Raw genomic sequence first — 23,615 nt, forward strand, 5'->3', positions numbered from 1 at the left:
TAACAAAAAATCTTCAACGAAAACAATCTTAAAAAAGCACAAAAAAAATGCTAGATAATTACCATTGTAAGTCAAAGATTTACTAAAACATACAACCAATAAGTATAACATTAAAATGCTCTACACAAAATATGCAAGAAGTATTGTTTGACCAAGCACAAATAACTTACTTGAGGGAAAGTCTGCTATCAAAGTACCATGAACCCAACCTTGTTCGTCCATTTTAGACCTTAAAAATGCATCTTTCACTAGATTAATATCACCAAAAAAAAATGACAAATGAATAGAAAATTCAATTGTCAAAGATTTATTGACAAACAAAATAATAAAAAATAGATTAATGTTAGCCAAAGTAATATTCAATTTGGTAGACTATCATATTAGAGAGAGGAGATTCTGCAGCACAGAAGAACGGTGTAGGAGGAGGGTTGTGAGTGAAGAATGACATACCCGAAAATTGTTCTAATGTTACTGGTTGATAGTAATAGAACACTAAAATGGAAAAGAAAAAAAATATTTATAAATAAGTTTTATTTACCTTACTTTCTTCTCAAGTAGACTCAATAAAACAAAGCTAAATCATATATCAAACGCAAATCTTGCAGAATCAAAACAAAACACTAACATCAATTTCACAAAGCTAAATCATTTAGGAATAGTATTCAGCCTATTAATTAGATATATTTAGGATTTCTAATTTAGGTTGTACAAATCAGGAATTAGGATCAATTGTCATTAAAGAAGTTATAAATGTTATGTATTATTTATAGAAATGAATGGAGAGAAGAAAAAGGCAGAAAAGCCAAATTTCTAACATGGTATCACGAGTCTCCTTGACAGTGATGTGAGTCTTTCCAATTTTTTGTTTGCACTTTATTCGTGATTCTGTTTTTGTTCTTTGTCTTGGTCCTTGCTTGGCTGCACGCACGACATCGACGCTCATTTGTTTGCGTGTGCTCCTGGTTTGTTCCTGTAACTCTCTCATTCGTGGTTCGTGTTTCAGTTCCTGGTTCTTGTCCCCTTTTATTTTTTGGGCACGAGCTCTTGGCTTTTTTTTCCATGACTATGGAGAATCTTTGTGTTCGTTTTAACGACAAGAACTATGCTGCTTGGGAGTTTCAGTTCAAGATGTTCATGAAAGGGAAAGGCATGTGGGGAAATGTCAATAGGTCCTCCTCTAAACCCACAACCATGGCTGAGTTGGCTGCTTGGGAGACGCAAGATGCCCAAATTATTTCTTGGCTTTTGGGGTCCATTGAGCCTTTAATGGTCAATAACCTGCGATCATTTTCTACTGCCAAAGACATGTGGGACTATCTCAAACACATTTTCAATCAGGACCATTCTGCCAAACGCTTTCAATTGGAATTGGACATAGCCAATTACAGTTAGGCTAATTTCTTTATTCAGGAATATTATTTTGGTTTCCTGAACTTATGGGTTGAACATTCTGCTATACTTTATGCTATTGTTCCGAGAACTTCTTTGGTTGTTGTTCAAGAGGTTTATGAGGTCACTAAACGGGACCAATTCCTCATGAAGCTTAGACCTGAATTTGAAGTTGTACGTGCTGCTCTCTTAAATCGGCACCCACTTCCCTCTCTGGATGTATGTGTTGGCGAACTGCTTCGGGAAGAACAACATCTTCTCACTCAAGTAGCTCTATCGCATGACTCTTCTATTTCGAAAGCTATTGTTGTTGCCTATACTGCCCGGGATAATGGCAAAGGTCGTGATACATGACAAGTTCAATGTTATTCATGCAAGCAATTTGGTCATATTGCTCGCCATTGCACCATGAAGTTTTGCAACTATTGTAAGCAACATGGCCATATCATCATGGACTGTCCCACTAAACCACCACGGCTTCAGGTGCAAGCTTTTCATGTAGCTAATTCTATGAGTGAGACACCCACTTCTATCCCAACCAATGTTGATGCCTTAACTCTAGAGAAGGTGCAGCAAATGGTGCTTTCTGCATTATCTACCTTAGGCATCCAGGGTAAGTCTAATGATATATTTTCACCATGGTTTGTTGATTTTGGAGCCTCCAATCATATGACTGGTGCCTTGGAACATTTAAACAATATTCACACTTATAATGGCACTCAAAACATTCAGATTGCTGATGGTAATACTCTTTCAATCACGGCTGTTGGTGATATTACTCCTTCCTTTCGTGATGTCTCTCCTAGACTTGTTTCTAATTTAATTTTGGTTGGACAATTGGTGGATAACAATTGCAATATTAATTTCTCTCGGGTTGGTTGTGTGTGCAGGATGACGTGTCGGGGAAGGTGATCGCGACGGGGCCTAAAGTGGGCAGATTATTTCCATTCTGGTTTACTCTACCTAGACTTTTGTCTTTTAATTATACTGGTGTCCCAAATAAGTATGAGGATTGGCACAAAAAGTCGGGTCACCCAAATTCAGTTGTTTTGTCTCATTTACTGAAAAATGGATTCTTAATCAATAAAATTACCATTCCTGGTTCATCCTTTAACTGTCCTGTATGCAAACTTGTTAAAAGCAAAACCCTCCCATTTCCTTCTAATGCTCATTGTGCTGACAAATGTTTCGACATTATTCATAGTGATGTTTGGGGTATATCGCCTATCTTATCACATGCCAAGTACAAGTATTTTGTGACATTTATTAATGATTATAGCCTCTTTACTTGGATATATTTTCTCTGTTCTAAAGATCAAGTTTTCTCCATGTTTAAGACATTTTATGGAAGCTCAATGTTCCACCTCGTGTGAAGGTGAATTTATGCAAAAACTCATCCATGAGTTGCAATGCTACTTTGGAGGCGCAGAAACCATTAACTATGAGAGGATACATATAAGGTGTACTAGGATATCTCTCAATTTTGCATAAATCTTACACATATTTTCAAGATTGGTCTAGAGCTAAAGACTACCATGTGAACACTGAGTAGGCACATTCTCCATATATTCGTTGCATTGCAATGCCTAACTAGTCGGTAACCCGTGCGCATGCACGGGTCTTTTGTCTAAATGATTTTCGATGGAAGAATAATAAAAAAGACATTATAAAAAGATAAAAGAAGCAACATTCATATTAAATCGTTGTAATCTCAAATTGTTTGAAGATAAATATAAAGACGTGTGAAATAAACATAAACAAACATTGTTTTGCAAAATGACACCATAGATTTTCCTGCTAATGTTTCATTTTCATGGATAATTAACAGCAAAATAAAAATATTGTTTGTTGCACCAGCAAGATAGCAAAATAAAAAAATTGTTTGTTGCACCAGCAACATATTAACAGCAAAATGATAAAGACAGCCTAGTCACTGTCATCATCTTCCCAATCCTCCTGCCTCCTGATTATGATATCCCAAATTTTTTCATAATACCTATAATAAATAGAGATTTCATCTCCATCATCAAAATCCATTTCTTCAAGAAAATCATACCATGGTTGGATAACACCTTTTCCACCAATAGCAGGATTCAGCGTTTCAACTTTCCATTGCAGTGGGGGGCCATGCCGCCTTAAGACTGTCATGTGGTTGTCGCAAGCTCTAAGAGGAACTTCTGTACAATGGGGGAGTTTCTGTAATTTGGAAAAAGTTAAATTCTTAAAATGGTAAAAATGTGTTTAAAGAGATTAAGATATGAAAGTCAGCTTACCAGGGGTTCAGGATGATCCAGCATTTCCTGAGTAAGTTGAAGAGTCCATATGTGCTTCCTGGATGAATGCCTCTACCTGCCGCAAGTTTGCCGCTCCAGTGGTGGTATGAAATGTATGTCAAAAACAGAGTGATGGCCACATGCAAAAAAGTTGATGTTGGTTGACTCATAGATTTTCAAATCTTTTCGGAAGTTTTGGAGTCCATCTGCTAAATACACTTTGTCTCTGCGTTGTCTGACTCGTATTTCATAAATGGCTCCATTGTATCTGAGATGAACAAACTCAGGAAAGTTTGGTGCCCATTGAGTATGATAGAAGGCTGGAAATTGTATGGTATCCTGAAAAAAAAGTGGGAAATATAAATGCATGTATATGTAACAATAATAGTAATGGAAGAATTGAGAAAAAAGATGACCTTGTCATTGTTGAAGGCAGTGGTAAATTGCATGATCAGTGGTCGCCGCATGATGCCATTTTTCATCTGTAATCACAAGGATATAAAACCAAATGTCAAAAGAAACTTGTCAACCAAAGGAAAATTATAAAATGACAGGGATGCACAATATAAAGGTTTGTAAACAAAACACCAAAAAAGAAAAACAGCGGAAAGTACTAATGTACATATAAACCGAAACCAAATCAAAGGCAAAGACATTAAACGAAAAAACAGAACAACGACAACAATAGAACAAAACAAAAGTGGAAAACAAAAATTAAAATGATAGCCATGCACATAAAAGTTAGAAAAGAAATGACCAAGCCATGCACATAAAAGTTAGAAAAGAAACGACCAAGGAGGGCCGGACACCTTCAAGTCCAGTTTTGTTTTCAAACTTGAAAAAGAAAGAAAGGAAAATGACACGACAAAAAACAACGGCATTGCACAAAACCCCTAAACCACGTGCATCAGACACATAGCAGAAAAACTGCAAACCAAAAACCATGAAAATGAGAATAAACGCAACAAAAAGGTAGGTGTCGTGAAGAGAAGAGTAGAAATGATTTACCTCAGTTGATGCGGTTGAAGATGTGGTGCTCATTTTGTGTATGGCGTGAAAGTAGAGTTTGGACAGAGGAATGAAAAAGGATTTGCAGAAGAAAGTAGATGATAGGCCTTTAGTGTGGTATTTAATATTTCCTTCTTTCCAATGCCACACGGTTGTGAATAAATGTGATATCAATAACTGTGAATTGAAGAGGTACGAAGTAGATGAAGAGTTTTTGTTCGAATTTGAAGCCTAAGACCGTTGGTATTGTAGGGCAGTAACTATCTAAATTTATCTTGGGCCAAGATATGAGCATTGGGCTAACTTCTAGAATTGCTTGTTAACATTTCATTTTTTATGTATTGTAGAGGGGGGTATGAACGAATTATTTAAAGGTGATTATGTCATCTTGCATAACTACATTTTTTAAATGTAGTTTTTTTTATGTAAAATAAGAATGATGTTGGTTTGAAGGAATGCAGTATATGCTGCATGATGTGCTACATTTGGACGATTGGCATGAATGATTTTTTAAAAATATTGTTTAAAGCATAATTATCATATAAGCAGTAACATATGAACGCTAGATATTTCATCATTGAACTTCAGCAATTAAAATTTCTATATTTCGCAAAGAAATAAAGAAAATTTGTACATGTAAATGTCAAAGCAAATGTTAAGCTGTGATAAACTGCTAAATAATATAATGTTAAGTAAATGAAATTATAAATGGAAGATATTAATGTGGTGATTAAGATTGCATACCTGACAATGTTAAATTTAACATTGTAATATATGATATCATCTTTGGTTGTATGTTAGAATGTATATTAGTAAGATAACAGTTTGGAATTATTGCGGCTGCCTCTTGGAATGACTGGCAGGATCTGCCGGAAATCTCCACCAAAGACCATGACTTTACCTCCAAAGATTGTATTGTCCTTTGAGTTGTGTTTAATGATATCTCTAAGACTGTGATCAAGTGCCTCAAAACAGAATTTGTGAGCCATGGGTGCTTCATCCCAAATGATTAGACTTGTCTGATTTAATAGCTCGGCTAATTGAGTTCCTTGATGGATATTGCAAGTTGAGTCTTCAAAAACTAGAACTGGAATTTTAAATTTTGAATGTGCAGTTCTACCTCCAGGCAATAGCAGAGAAGCTATGCCGCTAGAGGCCATCATTATTACAATTTTATTGTCAGCTCTTAGTGAACTTGCAAGTGTTTTCCAAATGTATGTTTTTCCTGTACCTCCATATCCATAGAGAAAAAACATACCACCTTCATCTTTATTAACAGCTTCAACAATCTGGTTGTAAATTGAAGCTTGTTCATCTGAAATCATCGATATGTGGTGTTAGATTTAAAGATAAATGAATGAAGTTAAAATACTAATTTATAGATGAGAAAAGCTAAGAAGGGAATGCACATAATAATTTTTAGAGGGGTAAATTGCTCTGTACTTAATGTACCTGTCATGTGAGAAAATAGATGTTCAAACTCTGATCTAAGTTCTTCATTGTTGTAGTTCAGTTCAGCTAATATAAGGCTATTGTCTAAATAAGCTGGACAATTCACATCCTCTGGATATGGCATTGAAGGATAGTCTCTTAGCGATCTTTGATTTGCTTGCAGCAGTTGTTCAATTTCAAGCAAGACCAAATTTTGAAGAGTTCTATCATCAAGCTGCAATGCTAATACACAAAAGAGAAAAAAGTCAAATTATGTGCCGTATCAATATTGATTTGTCTGATGGGAAATTAGCACAAACCTGGACTTGTTGATGATTTTTTATAATTATAGACAATGTCATCAGCCATCCAATGCCAAGTTTGGTCCCAAACTTGTTCAGGTTTGCTCATTGTTGCAGATAAAAGTAACAACACAAATAGCTTTCTTATATAATGTGCTGAACCCCAATCTTTTGCTTCTTTGATTGCCTCAATAAATTCTTTATCATCTTGTAAAAATCCCATATCAAAACATGCTTCTTTATATGTAGAATACTGAACATTATCAACTGTTCTTAAATCCTCAAATGAGGTAGGTCCTTTACAAATGGAAAGCATCATTCTCAAATAAAATAATTCCCCTGTAATTGGTGGAACCCATAGTAATCTGCCAATGGTATAGCCTTTCTTCCTAAGGTGCCAACATCTTTTCTTCTGATTGTATACAAACTTAGAAACAAATTCTGCATAAGTAAGATTTCTCCCTTCAACAGAATTTTGGTTGGTGTTCATCCATGAAATAAACTTTGAATCAGAGATACTTGGCCTAGACAATACATCATCAATATGATCATGGTCTTCATAGAGAACACTATGTTGGCCTGGAAGATGGAAGTGTAATCTTTCAACAGCAGGTTTTCTGCCATGTATTGGAAATCCAAAGATTCTCCAAGTAGATTCACAGGGACATATGTATTTGTTAGGAAGATAGAATTAGTTGTTATAACAATGATGATCAGATAAATTAGAGATCAAGTTTTAAAAATATCTGCAATCTAGATATTCTTTGATCTCATCATTATGGGTGCCACCATTCTCAGTTTGATCGTTATCTTCATCAATCAAAACAACAGTCACCCTATCATATCCCTTGTTGATGTACTTAAATAAATATTTGATAGAAGTGTTTTGGTTACACCATTCAATATTGATATGCGCTTGGTATTTTCTGAGCAATCTTGGATTGTAAGGTACAATATACATGTTATCAACTATAACACCATTTTTCTCAATTGCATTACCGTTGTTTCTTCTACGATAGACTGGAAAACCATCAGCATCTAAAATAGTATGCAGCTGGAACATTTTAGGATAGAAACGACTACACTTGCCTTTTTTCATGCATGGAGATCCAGGATTCAGACTTCCACATGGACCATGAACCATATGGTTTTTTACTAATGAATACAGTTCTGGATCATCTTGCTGTGAAGGTATCTCTGCCAATACAATTTGATCAATTTCATCTGAGGATGGGTATTTGTTATCAGGATGTAAAAAAAGCAACAAATGGACATGAGGTAGGCCTCGTTTTTGAAATTCTATTGTATACATATCTGCAATTTATTAGTAAGTCTGTTAATAGAAAATAATTAAAGTTATTAGATATGATTGTGTGATTAATATTGGCAATGTAAAATAACAATGTCACACATAATATAAATTCAACAAACTTAGAATCAACTTACATGCAATAACTTTGCCTAGCATGTGATTCTTTGTCAGGTTCATAAGCATTTGTTCATACTTTAGTTTGAAGACTCTGGAGATTATGTCTGGCCTATCTGCTGCTTTCAGATTCAACGGATTCAGCAATCTATGGATTTCGGGCCAGTTTGGATTGTAGGTTAAAGTAATAAAAAGATTTGGGAAGCCCACATGGCTACATATGGCCATACCATCAAAATAAAGTTGATCCATATAGCGCGGACTGCCAACAAAAGTTGAAGGCAAAATGACTCTTTTACCTTTATTTAGGCCTCTCCTACTTCCATCATCCAATGACTATAGTAAGCTACAAAACTTGTCAACTCGAAGTTTTTTTTTGTTGTTTCTGATGTAAGAAAGTCTTTCTGACTCAACCATAGTATAGCCATCAACAACAAATTGTTGGAATAGTCTCCTAGAATTCAACAAAGTCATAGATTCATTTGATCTGCACTGTAGCCTATAAGAAAACCACTCCCTCATTGTAAGACGATTTCTTTTCCTTTTCTTACCATCTGATCGACTGCTATGTAGAATATCAGGTCTATATCCATTTTCCCCGTAAGGAAATAAGAGAGGGTATTGTAGAGGTAGATAGCTAGAATGTAATTCATGGATCCTTTGTAGTTGTCCATGCTGAGTTTCAAGAATAATATCTCTTTTTGAATTTGCATCAAAATCGCCTACTATTAGTGCTGCAACTTCAGGAACAGTAGGTACATTATATGTACGACCATGTTTCTCACGATTAGCAATCAATTTCAACTTGATATTATTCACTTGAACATCTTGTAATCTATCTCTGGCCATCCTGAAAGTTTTTGCATGCACGTTGTATTCATCTAGCATCTCACTAAGTTGTGAAACAATGTGTTCTTGAATTTGATTATGTGGACTGCTGACCAAAATAAACAATTATATATACGATGATTGGAAGATTAGTAATGCAGAATAAACAATTGAATCCTGTTTAAATGTAAGATTGTTGATCAATGTTATGCATTTATAATAATAATAATGAAAGACTAACTACCTTATTGCATTAATCCTATTATGCACTTCATTTTCTGTGTCAAAGATATACAATTGTGCAAATTTTGGTTCTTTCCCAGGCATCGGTAACATACTACCTATTCTATGACATGGTTGACCTTGAATTCTTATTGTAGGAGGTCCTCTTGAATGATTAATTGATTTGTCAAACTTAATACCAGCAGAAGTAAAGGCAAACATCATGTTATATGTCCTTATGTTCTGTTGGTAATTTTTACTATCAGATGTACCATGATCATACAAAAGTTGGTAGAGATATTTAGGTGGACTTTGTAACAATGGAAGTTCAACCTTGTCATTTCCACAACATAAACTGAATCTTGGATTTGTAGTTCTTTTATCTTTTGAGACTCTTTCATCATACCACATATTTGCATTACAGTGACTACACTGCATATGGCAAAGTGAAGTTGGTCATTGAAAATGTTTTAGGAAAACATGTAAATTGAAACACGATAAACAAAAGCAGTTTTGTAGAGTGAAAGATATTCGACAGCGAGCTAATAACATAGTGTTTATCAATATTAATTGTTACCTTCTCTATTAATTGCGGGCTCATTTCTCAAGTGAAGAAACTGAAACACAGCCCATGAAAATTGCATTTAGATTAGATTATAGCATTATAATGTAGAAAATTAATTTGATAAAGTCTATTTTAATTGGTACCTTGTGTTGATTCAGAACTCTCATCCTCTGATGAATCACGAATATTGACTAAAAAAAGTGAATTGAATCTAAGTTTAGTGGAATTTATTTAATGTGGAATGGATTCACATAATATTGAATGTACCTTACAGTTTGCTTGTCCTTGTGTGAAAAAAATTATGGATATTGTATTACTAAATCAACAAACTAATTAAAATTATTAACTGTAATTTGGAACATAATATTTTGAATTGCTTACAATCAATATTCTGAGCCAGATCATTAACTTTGTGCTGCCTAATACCTTTATTCTTTATCCTGGCTTGTGCCGTATCACGATGATTTGCATGCTCATGGTTATCCATGTTCTTGATGGTTGTTGTTAATCTTGACTGAGTTATAAAATTTTCGCTGACTTCTTGTTTTAATATATTACAATACATGCAAAATTAAAATTGCAAAAGTCCATGGACATGCAGAAAAGGAATGTTATTCCACTCGAACCAAGACATAACTTGACTTGTTGACTAAAATTATCAATGTTGACACCTTGTTAAATGGATCATACTTTGATAAAAATGATTAGACATGCATGTATAGCCATGATTATAGTCATGGTTTTGACGGCCACATTAAAACTTGAAAAGTAAGTAATCAAAAGTAAGCATAAGGAAAAACACTAAAATTATGAATGCTGACAGCTAATTAAATGCACTAAATTGATTAGACTTGCATTTATAACCATTATTATACCTATGCTTTGGCACCATCGATAAGAAATATGATATCGAAAATGCTATGCATGGCAGAATTAGGATGTCAAGCTAAAGAGAAATTGTTTTTTTACTTGTTTTATTAATTGTACATCATATTGAGACATATGATTAAAGATGGAGTAAATTTATCAAATATCCGATTCTGCATTTGCGAAAGCAAAATCAAGCAAAAAATGCTATCTAAATTAACAAATCATGCTAAATAATGATTGATAATAAAGAAACGCTTAATTACATATCATTGATGATCCAAGATCATGTTTCTCAATACTCCAAAGCTGATACTTTTGTCTTGGTGTGTATATTCTACTGTTAGAAAATTAATCAGATATGAATGTTGATTTAGTTGTGCTAGTGATCAATATTTCCTGATCATCATTTCTAACATTTTAATTTGTTTCCCGTGAATACTTTGTGCTCAGACAATTAAGGATGCACAACATAAAATCAGATGAATTAATCATATATTAATGGTGATTTAGTTGTGCTACTGATCAATATTTCATGGTCATTATTTCTAATATTTTAATTTGTTTCCCATGAATACTTTCTGCTCAGACAATTAAAGATGCACACCTTAAAATCAGATGGCTTAATGGCCGGTTAAAACTTTAATTGAATTTTAACTTATCATCATTGTGAAGAACATGTTTTCTGAACTTTCTGTCTGGCAATCTCTAATTTTTATTTTCAAATCTTACTTGTTCTATCTCTCACGATATATTTCAATTCATAACATTTGCATAGCTCGATTTCTTTAAAGATGGCTTTATAACCATTAATATAAGCATGGTCTGTCGATAGTTATTTTAACAATTGAACAAATAAGGATTTTGAAATATAGTGCAATAGTTAAGGTGACATCGGATAAGCCACAGAACTAAAATGCCAGGATACTCGCATACAAACTAAGATTAAAATTTAAACAAAAGTTCTGATCAGAGTTCAAAAGCAACACCACCACAACAGAAATAAGGTAGAAGCCAATGTACAATATACAAATACCAAGGGGGGGGGGAATTGTTCAACACAACTTGGAAACAACCAAATGCACTAAATTCAGGCATGCTTTTTTAATTTGTTGGATGAAAGCTGCGCATATGAAATTTGAGAGATCCCTGGTTCATCATCACAATCCTGAAATGCCTGCCGCTTTGTAGGTGTCAAGGGGAGTCCAAGCAGGGGATCATGATCTGGATTGCTAGATAAAACAAATGGCAATCAATAAGTTGAATGCTAAGTTGAAAGTCATGAAGTGTCAAAATGCAAGAATTGCAAGAAAGATCATATTTAAAAATGAGAGCAGTCATCAAAACTCATATTCATGTTGAGCAGAATGATTCGAATCAGAAACCGGGATATCCATTTTTGAAGATGTCTGAATAAGACATACATTGAAGATAACACAACCCATGGAAAACATATAAATATGAATAGAATACATACTTTTCACAATAGTTAATGTCAAATAACTTGCACTGAACATTACCTCAGCATCAGCTAGCATATCCATCACAACATTTATCAAGCTCGAGTCAGCTGAACACTTCAAAACAGCAGAATTCCTGAACTTGGGTTGCACATTTATCTTGAAAGCAAGTTCATGACCCAACAGCTTATCAAGTGCTTGGGGTGAAGCATTCAAATCAACATCATCATCCTTGTTCAAAGAGAATAATTGTATTACACAAACAAAAAATAACATATCAAACATAAACAGTTACAGTTGAATCCAAAAACACACTTCAATTTTAAGCTTATTAACTGCATCAGCTGATTGGCCAATTAATTCACTGCATTCACGGTCCCAAAGCAGGAATTTTGTGCTTTCATTTCCCTGGTTGATCATCACCTCAAGCCTATACCTGCCACCATATGCACCAATAGTCAAAAAATGATGAAGGCATAAAAAATACACAACATTTTAAAAGATCACAATCACCTAAGCACAACTTCCTTATTGTATTTGCCGCATGCACATGTAAAGGGCGCCATCTCTGCATCACTTTTTTATGGCACTGAATGCAAGCTGTATAACACCATGAATGATTGTCTAGAACAATCCTAGTAATTGTGCCAACAGTGACACAAACAATTTCCTGCATGAAACAGCATAGACATCAAATAAAAAACTTCAGATAATGCACGACAAAGAATTAAAATCTATATAAGATCATTACTTCAGAGATGGTGTTAATCTCAGCAATAGTCTTTGCCTCAGCCTTGCCAAAGAATGATTCTTTTGATGATAATTGGATAAAACCTAAAAGTTGTGTACTCCCTTCACCATGGGATTTAAAAAATGACCGGGCCTCAATGCCCAACTCTGCAAGTCTACAAATATACAATGAACAACAAAAATAAGACAAAATATAATCAACATATATTACATAACACATACAAAAAATACCGTTCATTGAATTCTTGAATCTCCATCACAGGCTGGTTAATAATTAACTTTGAAGCCTTGAAAGAATTACTGATCGATGCAGGATAAGATCTTGAATCATTTTTAAAAACAGAACCATAACATGCAATAGCATAAACAGAGAAATCAATAAATTCAAGATGAGGATATACCTTGCGCTTCCTTGATCCTACAATGACTTAATAGAACTGTAATTGGACCATCACCTTCATAATCATCTAAGAACTTCACAAACTGCAAGCAATAATCATCCCACAAAGTGAAAGATAGCAATTGCTGGCTATCAAAAACAAATAGTTATGAAACAATCAGTTATTAATAATAATATAATCATAGCCACAACTTGACAAAGCATATCACATAAATTGTCACCAAGAATCGAACTTCACCTCAAGTCCTTTAATTTGAAAACTACCCTTCTACCTTTTCCTGAAACTTGCCGAAAACCTCCTCCACAACACCAATAACATCTAAAGCAAGTAGGAAAATCAAGGAATGTTATTTAATTCCAAAAACAACAGAACTTTCAAAATAAACTCAATTGCAAAAATATAACTTAACATACCAACCAATAGTCCACGTTCAAACTGGCCAACCACAACATCTGCAAATCTAGCAAACCTGTATTTTCTAAAAGGGATGTCCCCTAGAACACACTCCCTCACAACAGTAACCCCAATAAACACTAATTTAAATTGATGATCACACACTCTGTACTGACCATTGTTTTTTAGCACTTTAAAATTGTGCATGACATAAGTACAATTTTCTTTCAAGTCCATTTTTTTACTTCAATTGGTCTTGTTTACAAACAACGTGGATCTCATCACCCTGGATTGCATTAAGGTTACAACACAATGAACTGAACAATGAGTAATAAGTAATAAAGCTACAAAAAAAAAACACAGAATTGAAGCATACATCGGAGGCCACAAACACCATTTCAGCTTGCTCAGATTTGTTAGGCATGCCAATAAACCATAGATAACTGATCCTCACACTGAGTTTAAGAGTTTCTTTTGAGCCATCGATGCTCTTTATCTTGTCTAGAGAACGTGCCATAACACTGCAAAAAAATACAACAAAGCCACCATCAAAACAGAAACACGATAAGCTAAACAAAAATCCAAAACCTCGTTCAACACACAAAAATGAGAAGCTAACATGCATGTAAGAAAACACACATGAAAACAGCACCAGAACAGAACATCAAAAGTACCACCAGCCCTAAACCAAACATGCAAACCAAACATCGTCCAACACAACAAAATTAAAAAATAACATGCATGCAACAAAACAAACATAAAAACACCACAGAAACAAAAGCCAAAAACCCTGAAAGGTAATATGCATGTAAGAAAAGAAAAGCCAGAAAACCATAAGCTAACATCGAATATAACAAAACATACATCAAAACAGCATCAAACAGAACCCAAATTAAACTGGTCTGTATCTGCAAAAATGAAAACCAAAAACGCGCAAACTGAAGAATGAAGATTGAAATGCAAGAAACCACGTAAAGAAGCAAAGGCCAGCACATGTACAACATGCAAAATAAAACACATGTAAATGCCATAATCAGCAAAATTAAACACCTGTAAGCATCAAAAGAGTGGTAAATTAAGGGCTAAAAGACCAAAAAACCAACAAAATGGATAGTTGTCACAATCTTAAGCATGGGTATTTCAGTAATTTCCAGAGAATTCTCTTTTATAGATAGTATATAAATGTAGTATTTTTTATTTATTTTATGCAAATTGCACGAGATTCGGCTTATGTATTAATTTTGATCATGAAGTCATAGTCATATCTAAGACTAACTGCAGGAGCTTGTGTCTTAGTGTGTCAAGGTATCATATCCGCTTTGGCTGTAATATATATGTTATCTCCTTGGGGCTACATAATGTGCATTTTGAGATGGATTGTAAGGTCATTATTGATATATAAAAAAAACAAACAAATTTAGATGTTTATGATAGTTAGGTAACATTCTTGATGAATGCCAAAGTTTTATCCCATAATCATGGCTTTAGCCCTGGTTATGTGAGGAGAAAAATTGATATTGTTGCTCATTCTCTTGATAGAGTGGCCCCATATATTTATTACTGTGTATTGATAAAATTAATTTTAAATATAATTGATTTTGAAGTAATATAATTTATATTTAAATATTTTTATTATAAAATTAAGTTATAAATAAAATTTAATATAAAATTTTGAATTTAATACATAAATTAGTCAAAGTTACTTCAAATCATAATTAATTTTCAACTATTTCTTAACATCAAACCAAACATATAAAATATATTTAAAATTAATTTTAGACTTAATCAATTTCAATTTTTTAACATAAATCAAACACACTTAATTTCATAATTTTCAACATGTTCCTTCATATATTGTCTCGTGATTATTAATAAATAACTATAACTTGTTTTTGTAATATATATATATATATATATATATATATATATATATATATATATATAATCTTTATACTTTTAATTTTTAACTATAACTTTGATTGATTTAATATATCAACTTTACAATTCATCCCTCCTCACCGTATGTGATGAGGGACAAAAACTATTATTTTTCTAAAGTTAAAGTGCCAAATTGATTAAAATAAAAATACCATCACTAATACCATATTTTACCCCCAAAAAAACTTATACTAGTCTCGAAAAAATAATAATAATAAAATTAATCTATCAGACTGTAACTAAAAAATAAAGACTAATCTCTTTTCAAGTATTAAATTGAATTTTGTTTTTCTAATAAAAAATTTATGTACAGAAAAAAAATTAAAATCCTAATCTATATGATGAAAAAATCCAACCATCTATTTTATTAGTGATAAAATATTTTTTTATACTTTACAATAGACTTGCAGGCCAAGTATCGAGTTTTCCGTACCTAATTTGAATTCAACGTTATAACATCAGCAGTAGCAATCCATTTTTTTTTCCCTTAAAACTATTCTACAAAGGATTGTTGACCAAATTATTATTCACAAATAAACTATGTTAAGTTATTTTTAATATATATTGTTTATTCATTCCCGCAATGGATGACTACGTCAATTCAAATGCAGACAAATTAAAAGGATTGAAATTAAACCAACGACACTTCCAAGGCACAAAGCTATTGCTTTCTTTTCTTTCTAATAATGTTATCCCGAATTCAGAAGTTTTTTTTAAGAATAATTTTTTGACATTAGAAGAAAAAAGAATTAAAAAATTTAAATCCTTCAACTATTTTCTTTTGCTAGTTTTATACTTATTAAATAAAAATATTAAATATGTCATTTCCATTTAATATTTTTATAAAATATTAAGATGCTTAATAAAAAATCTCATAAAAATACAAATAAAAAACTCAATTTTTACCCTTAACCTTTAATTGAATATATAGTTCCAAAACGTTAAATTTATCTTATCAAATCAATTTTATATGAATTCCCTTACCTCACTTGTTTTTTCTTGGTGAATAACTCTTAGGGCAATTTTCAAATTGAGTAATAATAATTAAGTGAAACTGTTTGTGATTTAGGTTTGTATAATAATCTTCTAGCAATCAAAGTAAGTCTATACTGGCAATCACAATATGCCATCAAGCCTTGCTTAGCAATATTGTACGTGCTGCTCATTCTACCTTTTTTTTTTACAGTTCTTTTCTATTTTTAATCAAATAATTTGATGAGATGAACTTTTATGTCAAATAAAGTTTATAGAATATCAATAAATCAAAAATATGTATAACTTTTAAAATAATTATTATTTCTTTTTATAAAAAAATTTATTTATTATTATTATTTTTGTAGAGATCACACTTTTCTGAGTATTTAAAATAATTATGATAAAAATTAATAAATTTTATTCAAAAGAAAAAAAACAAATTTATTGCAACAAATTTTATCAGTTAGTATTAAAAAATCATTTACATTTTTATATATTAACTTTAAATAAATAATACTACTTGTTTAAAAAAAATTTAAAATAAATTTGTGTACATGTTTTTTTCTATAATAAATAGTGTATACATTAATACTACAATGTGATTCAAACTACATTAGCCACAAATTTAATAACCTTTATAATACTGATTACATTTTAATTAATTAAAAGTGTATTTATTTGTTAACATGCTCACATTTATTAAATTTAGCCAACACAATATATATTATCCTCAGAAATTTCCAGTGATTTTCCTTTCAAGGAAAATTACTCTCTTACCCCCCACCCCCACCCAGTTGCAACTTGCCGCAGTTCTTTCCTTTTTCCTCCAAATGCCAAGACTTTCTCACCATTCCTCTCAGCATTCATCGCATTGCCTTAACTAATAAATAGACACGGAAGGAAACTCAAAAAACCACCCAAAAAAATTCAAAAAACACAAACAACAACCTTTGACACAACATAGTGGAGCAAGAAGAATCGAAGTTGTTTGGTTTCTGTTTTTTTTTTTTTCTTTTTCTCCTATGTAATGCATCAGAAGAAATCCGAAGTCCAGATCGGAAAAGAAAGCAGTGGCGTCTCTTCCGATTTCAACCACCACCCACTCCCAATCCTAACTCCGAACCCAAACCAAGATGCTCTCCAATCACTAACCTCCACCGCACCCTACAAAAGACCTTCCCTCACCACCCAACCCCATCTTTCCAAATCCCCAACCCTCCACAAATTCCCAACCCTAAAACCACGCCACGTCACCACCACCACCGCCGCCGCCACCACCACCGTTCTCTCCCTCCTCCGCCGCCGCCTCCGCCACCGTCTCCGCCTCTTCCTCTTCCTCTTGCTCCCCTTCTTCTACTTCCTCGTCTCCCACCCCACAAACTCCTTCCTCCTCGATTTCCTCTCCGCCTTCTCCTTCTCCGCCGCGCTCTTGTTCTCTCTCAACCTCGCCCTCCCTCGAATCCCCTCCCTCCGCCTCTTCCTCAACCTCAAGCCCAAGGCTAGGTCCGGCCTCAAACTCCCAATCTTCTGGACCGTGGGAGCCCGCCCAGGCCCGGCCCAGGCCCAACCCCAGCCCGCGGGCCTTCGCTTATCCGTGGTGCCCTACGCGAACGGCGACGTGTACGAGGGGGAGCTGAAGGGAGGGAAGTGTTGTGGGAGTGGGGTTTACTATTACAGTATGAGTGGAAGGTATGAGGGGGATTGGGTGGATGGGAAGTACGATGGGTTCGGGGTGGAGACGTGGGCCCGGGGGAGCCGGTACCGAGGGCAGTACCGGCAAGGGTTACGGCACGGGTTCGGGGTGTACCGGTTCTACACCGGGGATGTTTATGCCGGGGAGTGGCTGAGTGGACAGAGTCATGGGTGTGGGGTTCACACGTGCGATGATGGGAGCAGGTATGTCGGGGAGTTCAAGTGGGGCGTTAAGCATGGCCTTGGACACTACCATTTTAGGTATGGATTGCGGGAGGTTTGTGTTTAATTGAAGTGATAGAAATTTTGTGTTTGAATGTTTTTATTTTATTTTAAAAGTAAGTTGGTAGTAAAATTCGATATAATTTTTTTTGTAATCTAATTATGTAATAGTTAGGTAAGGTTGTTTTAATTCACAATCAATTCTGGACTCAGAATTGATTTGCCAGTGTGAAACTGAACATGTGAATATTTACTTAAGATTGGGTTAGTTGGTGTTTCGATGTGATTCTGGATTATCTTACTTGAATCCAAACATGTCTGAAATCAGTTGGTTTGTAGTAGTTGATGGCTGTTTGTTGGCTTGGATTTGTTGGAAGTTGATTTTGGTGTTATTGATTGGTGTTTGATTGGGATTTGGATGTGAATTGGTGGTGGGTGTGTTTTTTATTTGGTTTGTTGTGTGTGTGTGAATGTTTTGTGAGGTGTTTTTGGAATGGTGTTGGTGCTTGGTTTAGTTTTGTGGTTTCTTAGGTTTGTGGATTATGGCAATATCCTACTTCTTGAATGATATTTAGCTGCTTGTGTGTGCGTGTTTGGTGGCGGGGGTGCTTTGTTGTTTAGGGTTTGAGAATTGAGGATGATGTTATGTTATGGAGGCTTTTGTAGTATGTAATTATAAAGTGATTGGATGTTTGTTTTGCTTTGATTTGTTGTGTGTATGTGTGAAGCTTTTGTGAGTTAGTTTGGCAGGATGTTGGGGCTTGATTTGGTTCTGTACTTTGTCATCAGTTTTGTAGGTTTGCCTCAATTTCTTCATTCAATAACCTTTTACTGCTCTCTGTCCGTGTGGGTTGTGTTAGGGCATATAATCTTGAATGTTGGAATGCCATTCATTTCTATTCAGTTTTTACGGTTGAAAGCATGTGCATAGGGGATAAAGATACACAAGAGCTTGATTTGCTTCAGTTGTCAATTGTTAGTTGTGACTTATGCGTTGTGTGCGTGTGGTTATGAACTTATGATTTTGTTGATTGGTCTTTGGTGTTTAGCAATCAAGCATGGTTTTGTTGGTGTTGATTTTTATTTTGTTTGTTGTGATTGCGTGCATGTTTTGGTTTTGTTTGTTTTGCATGTATGAAAGTTTTATAAGATGACTTTGGCAGGTTGTTGGTGCTTGATTTGGTTTTGTGCTTTGCCTTTGGCTTGACAATTTCTTCCTTCTGGAATAGTGTATGTTGCTCTAGCTGTCCATGTGTGTGTAGGTCTTGCTTTGTTGTTGACATGTTGCTTGGCTATTGGTGTTTAGTGTATGACAATTGAGAATGGTGTGATGGCGGCTTTTTTATTGGATGTAAACTGATTGCTTCCCTGTTTTGTTTTGTTTTGATTTGTTGTGTGTAAAGCTTTTGTGAGTTACTTTGGCTGGATGTTGGGGCTTGATTTGGTTATGTACTTTGTCGTTAGTTTTGTAGATTTGCTGCAACTTCTAAGTGTAACCTTTTGCTGCTCTTGTGGGTTGTGTTAGGTTTTATTTTATTATCTTAAAAGTTAGAATACCAGTCATTTCTTACAGTTGAAACCATGTGCATAGAGGATAAAGATATAGAACATGTCTTTGATTTAATTTGCTTCAGTTGTGGCTTCTGTTTTGTCAAAAGTACCTGTAGGCCTTTGAAATTTTACTTGGCTTGGGTCGTGTATCAGTTGTGTGTACCTATTGGTAACAATTGTTGGGCATAATATGTCATGTACTTATTGCAAAGCCATTGTTTTGAGATTTTTGAGGATGTTCATTTTTACTGTATCTTTAGCTTTTCCAGGAAGGAAGTAAGATTTAAATAGACTGAATACCCGTAACATACTATTCTAATGGTAGTTTGTTTTACCTACATTGGCATTTGTCTGCCAACTGACTAGCTGTGTGAAAGCTAATAAATGGGATTTTAATATTGAAATCAAAGAAAAGATGCAGTAAGCATGAAATCTCATAATGAAGTTGGTCAAATTGCTTTGAATAAATGGTCTGAGACTGATGCTCTTGGTTCAAACCCTGATGGGACCTCATATGGGGAATTAAGAAGAAAGGAAGAGGCAGCAAGAAAGGAAATGCCACTTCTTTGTGGAAGTATACTACTATTATATGAAAAGCCACATTCATTTGTGGTGTCTGATTACTAATTTAATACAAAACATCAGTCTGAAAACCTTTCCTTCTTATTGTACTACATTTTAAGTTTTGAAATGGTAAATGTCTAGTGAATAGCAAGTATAAGTTTATAAGTTTGTAGGGAGAGAGGCAAGCATACTTCTTACCCTGATCATGATTTAAACACACCCGCCATAGCAATCATTTCGAACATGTTTGGATCAGTAAAACCCAAAGGGAATGGAAGGGGTAAAGATTGTAGAATTATCAATGGCAGTATGAAATAGGATTGATGGATATCACATAAAGGGACCCTTTCCATCAGAGTAAAAGGAAAAAGGAGGTGATGGAAGTATTTTATGATATTATTGTATTTGCTTTTGAGGTGCTCTCTTTATTTATAGTACTGGTTGATGAGAATGAGTTCATTTTCATTATCTGGGTGAACAAATTTTTATGTCCTTCTATGGAAGAAAGACCAATACAAGAGGAGAGTAGAAAACCATTTTGAGGGAATACATTATTTACTTGTTATTTTATATTTCTTTTGTGATTCATTTGAATAAAAGATCAAATAGTTATCTATAAAAACCCCTAATACATTATTTATGTTTCATAAATTTCAAGTTGGTGAATCTTGACACAAATTAAGGGTTTGTGGATTTTTGTTTATTATGAATACATGAGACAACAAATATAATTACTAAAATGCAGTAAAAACTGAAAGATTAAAAGTGTAAACTTGCATATGACCCCTATTTGTATGTATTCATGTTCTTAGGACTTATCTTCATTATTGCTAATTTCAGTTTACAAGGGAAAGAGTATCTGCTCCCAAGGATAGACTCTGTTTTGAAGGTGCTTTATACCTCTCAAACTTTAAAACAATAGGTTATTCCATAATAATAACACAACACATGTTCTGAAGGGACACATAATCTCGAGTTCCTTGCAAGGAGCTAATTCCACAAGTTGGCCTTTGTTAAGCATCTACAATCTACACTGATTCCTTCTGTTTTTTCATTTCAAAATGGAATGTGCTGTCTTGGGCGTGCATTTTATGAAAATCGGTGCTTAATCCTATGATGCATGAATACATTTTTCTGATTTTTTCTTGAATGTGGGTTCCTCTCTTCTCAGGATCATTGGTGCATTATTTTTTAATTGAATTACACTGGACTTTGAGTGGCTGCTTTTTCTTTGCTCACCAGTAAGTGTTTTTATTTTTGTTGGAACTAATTATTTCTGTTTTTATCAGAAATGGCGATACATATGCTGGCGAATACTTTGCGGATAAGATGCATGGATTTGGGGTATACAGTTTTGCTAATGGCCATCGTTATGAAGGATCCTGGCATGAAGGCAAAAGGCAAGGTCTTGGAATGTATACATTTAGAAATGGAGAAACCCAGTCTGGTCACTGGCAAAATGGAGTCCTTGACATTCCAAGCACACAGAGTACCACCTATCCTGTTTCCCCTGTTGGGGTCAATCATTCCAGAGTACTTAATGCAGTCCAGGTACACTCTACATTTTATGATTTAGTTTACCTTAATATATTGCTTAATATTATTTCTCAATGTATCATTAAAGAACAAAGAAGTCGGCATAGAATAGTCTGGGTGATATTTATGTCAATGGCATAATGATGTGCCAATTTTTTCTGAGCAAATTGTTTTACCCTCTCTTGAGAGAGATGCTTAAATGACACTCCCCTCTCTTAATCGGGGAATACAAGTTGCATCGAAATAATTTTCAATATAAACAAACCTCTTAAACAATTGTAAACAATTATTAAACAAGAGAAAGAAAAGAACTCTAGAAAGTTCATTTACATTAAAATAGACTCAAATGTAACTTATATCCATCTTTCAAGGAGGAGTGCATAATTTAAGCATTTCTCAAAGTGAGAAAATTGTACATTCTCTCTTTTGATGTAAAATGTGATATACTTTAGTTACATGCTTTATTGTAATTTTTTATTTCTGAATCTACTAATTTTTTATATTGGTTTCCTTGCTCTATGTTTCTTGGTTTCCTATCACTGCATCTTAACAATTGTTTCACTAATTCCAAGTAAAAAATAGTATTACTACACCCCTAGAAATAAATAGCCAGAATTCTCACAGATTTTAGCTAGATTCAAGAGTTGTTGGATAAGATAATACTAACAGTCCCTCATTTATCCAATAGTCAATAAGTTTGCCATTCATTTTGTCAAAAATTCTCTCTGCCTACAATTTTCCATATTATTGAACATTTACTTCTATACGTGTAAAATTAGCTCATTTGTGTAGAAGAAGAGACAAAATCAACTGCAAACAGTTATGTTTGCATCATTAGGAGCTTTCATTATTAGTGATGTGTTTCCTTGTAAAAAACAGGAAGCAAGAAGAGCAGCTGAGAAAGCCTATGATGTGGCCAAGGTAGATGAGAGGGTTAATAGAGCAGTAGCTGCCGCTAACAGAGCAGCCAATGCAGCTAGAGTAGCTGCTGTCAAGGCCGTGCAAAACCAAATGCTTCATAATGTTAACAGCACGAGCATCCCAATTCCCATTGTGTGAGGCTGTCAGCTGCAAACTTTTGATAGTAGAGATGCACGAGATTGTCAGAAGAGGTCGGTAGTTTAAACTGCTTTGTTTACACCGTCATCATCACTGCTGGCTGAATGAAATCAAGCAGATTTATTATCCATCTGCCACGAGTCTTGTATAGAGGGAGGAAGGGTGATGGCTTCCACATGGTAAAATACTACATATACATACTATATTTTTTCCCTTTGCCTACATTTTGTAAATTTACTTAGATGTAAATGCTGGTGTGCGGGTGAAACCTCAACCCAGCTACTGTTGTAAGATCGCTTGGTAAAATAAGGAGAGAAACAAACATCTAGCCTAAAATATTCTATTTTTTCCCACTTGCTATTTTTGCTTTATCTGACTTTGGAATGAGATATGTTTCATGTCACGTGTTAACCAGAGTTTTCTATTGGTTAGATAATGCATTGTGTTTGTTAAAATTAAATTGTAAAGATGAGGGTTTATAACTATATTTTATATATCAGTAATATAAATTGATATAAATTAAATTGTGTTTGGTGTAAAAGGTTGAAAGCATGATTGGCTTAAAGAATTTTGGGTGTGATGTTTTGCTTTATCTACCCAAATGTCTGCACCTTTAATGTAACTGAAAACAATGCTCTTTATTGATTGGGTTACATCTTTAGTCGGTGGGACTGGGAGAGCATGTGAGAAAAGCACAGTAGTGAGAGGAGGTTTAGATTCTATGTTTTCATATGCCGGATCTGATTTTTTTGCTGTTCCTTTT

At 34.1% G+C, this 23,615-nt stretch overlaps 3 protein-coding genes and 1 pseudogene across 3 annotated transcripts; 1 reads left to right on the forward strand and 3 right to left on the reverse strand.

Annotated features, from left to right (window-relative positions):
• Positions 1–5,479: 5,479 nt before the first annotated feature.
• On the reverse strand, positions 5,480–6,512 carry LOC114405154 (ATP-dependent DNA helicase pif1-like). The gene is made up of 3 exons (XM_028367798.1): positions 6,422–6,512; positions 6,123–6,344; positions 5,480–5,985 (listed from the first exon to the last, which is right to left on the reverse strand). Exons 1-3 carry the CDS (start codon positions 6,510–6,512, stop codon positions 5,480–5,482), a joined length of 819 nt encoding a protein of 272 aa, XP_028223599.1.
• Positions 6,513–7,139: 627 nt separating this feature from the next.
• On the reverse strand, positions 7,140–9,290 carry LOC114405155 (annotated as a pseudogene).
• A 2,361-nt stretch (positions 9,291–11,651) lies between these two features.
• Positions 11,652–17,095, reverse strand: LOC114405156. The gene is made up of 12 exons (XM_028367800.1): positions 17,006–17,095; positions 14,180–14,223; positions 13,692–13,836; positions 13,580–13,601; positions 13,336–13,416; positions 13,194–13,240; positions 12,923–13,004; positions 12,523–12,668; positions 12,383–12,441; positions 12,087–12,207; positions 11,832–12,002; positions 11,652–11,720 (listed from the first exon to the last, which is right to left on the reverse strand). Exons 1-12 carry the CDS (start codon positions 17,093–17,095, stop codon positions 11,652–11,654), a joined length of 1,077 nt encoding a protein of 358 aa, XP_028223601.1.
• On the forward strand, positions 17,065–23,263 carry LOC114406477. The gene is made up of 3 exons (XM_028369183.1): positions 17,065–18,181; positions 21,547–21,808; positions 22,673–23,263. Exons 1-3 carry the CDS (start codon positions 17,256–17,258, stop codon positions 22,850–22,852), a joined length of 1,368 nt encoding a protein of 455 aa, XP_028224984.1. The 5' UTR covers positions 17,065–17,255; the 3' UTR covers positions 22,853–23,263.
• Positions 23,264–23,615: the final 352 nt, after the last annotated feature.

This window comes from Glycine soja, chromosome 3 (genome assembly GCF_004193775.1).
Source record: "Glycine soja cultivar W05 chromosome 3, ASM419377v2, whole genome shotgun sequence".
Classification (NCBI taxonomy): Eukaryota; Viridiplantae; Streptophyta; class Magnoliopsida; order Fabales; family Fabaceae; genus Glycine; species Glycine soja.

Bases quoted from the DNA above. Each gene is read 5' to 3' on its own strand.
- LOC114406477 (XM_028369183.1), top strand. From the start codon at position 17,256: ATGCATCAGAAGAAATCCGAAGTCCAGATCGGAAAAGAAAGCAGTGGC. The intron at 18,182-21,546 runs GTATGGATTGCG...TGTTTTTATCAG, and splicing joins CTTGGACACTACCATTTTAG to AAATGGCGATACATATGCTG. The intron at 21,809-22,672 runs GTACACTCTACA...TGTAAAAAACAG, and splicing joins GAGTACTTAATGCAGTCCAG to GAAGCAAGAAGAGCAGCTGA.
- LOC114405154 (XM_028367798.1), bottom strand. From the start codon at position 6,512: ATGAGCAAACCTGAACAAGTTTGGGACCAAACTTGGCATTGGATGGCT. The intron at 6,345-6,421 runs GTTTGTGCTAAT...TTTGTGTATTAG, and splicing joins AAAATCATCAACAAGTCCAG to CATTGCAGCTTGATGATAGA. The intron at 5,986-6,122 runs GTACATTAAGTA...CGATGATTTCAG, and splicing joins TCTATTTTCTCACATGACAG to ATGAACAAGCTTCAATTTAC.
- LOC114405156 (XM_028367800.1), bottom strand. From the start codon at position 17,095: ATGAATGCTGAGAGGAATGGTGAGAAAGTCTTGGCATTTGGAGGAAAA. The intron at 13,417-13,579 runs GTAAACAAGACC...AGTGTGTTCTAG, and splicing joins TGATGAGATCCACGTTGTTT to GGGACATCCCTTTTAGAAAA. The intron at 12,669-12,922 runs GTATATCCTCAT...GTAGACTTGCAG, and splicing joins TAGGATCAAGGAAGCGCAAG to AGTTGGGCATTGAGGCCCGG.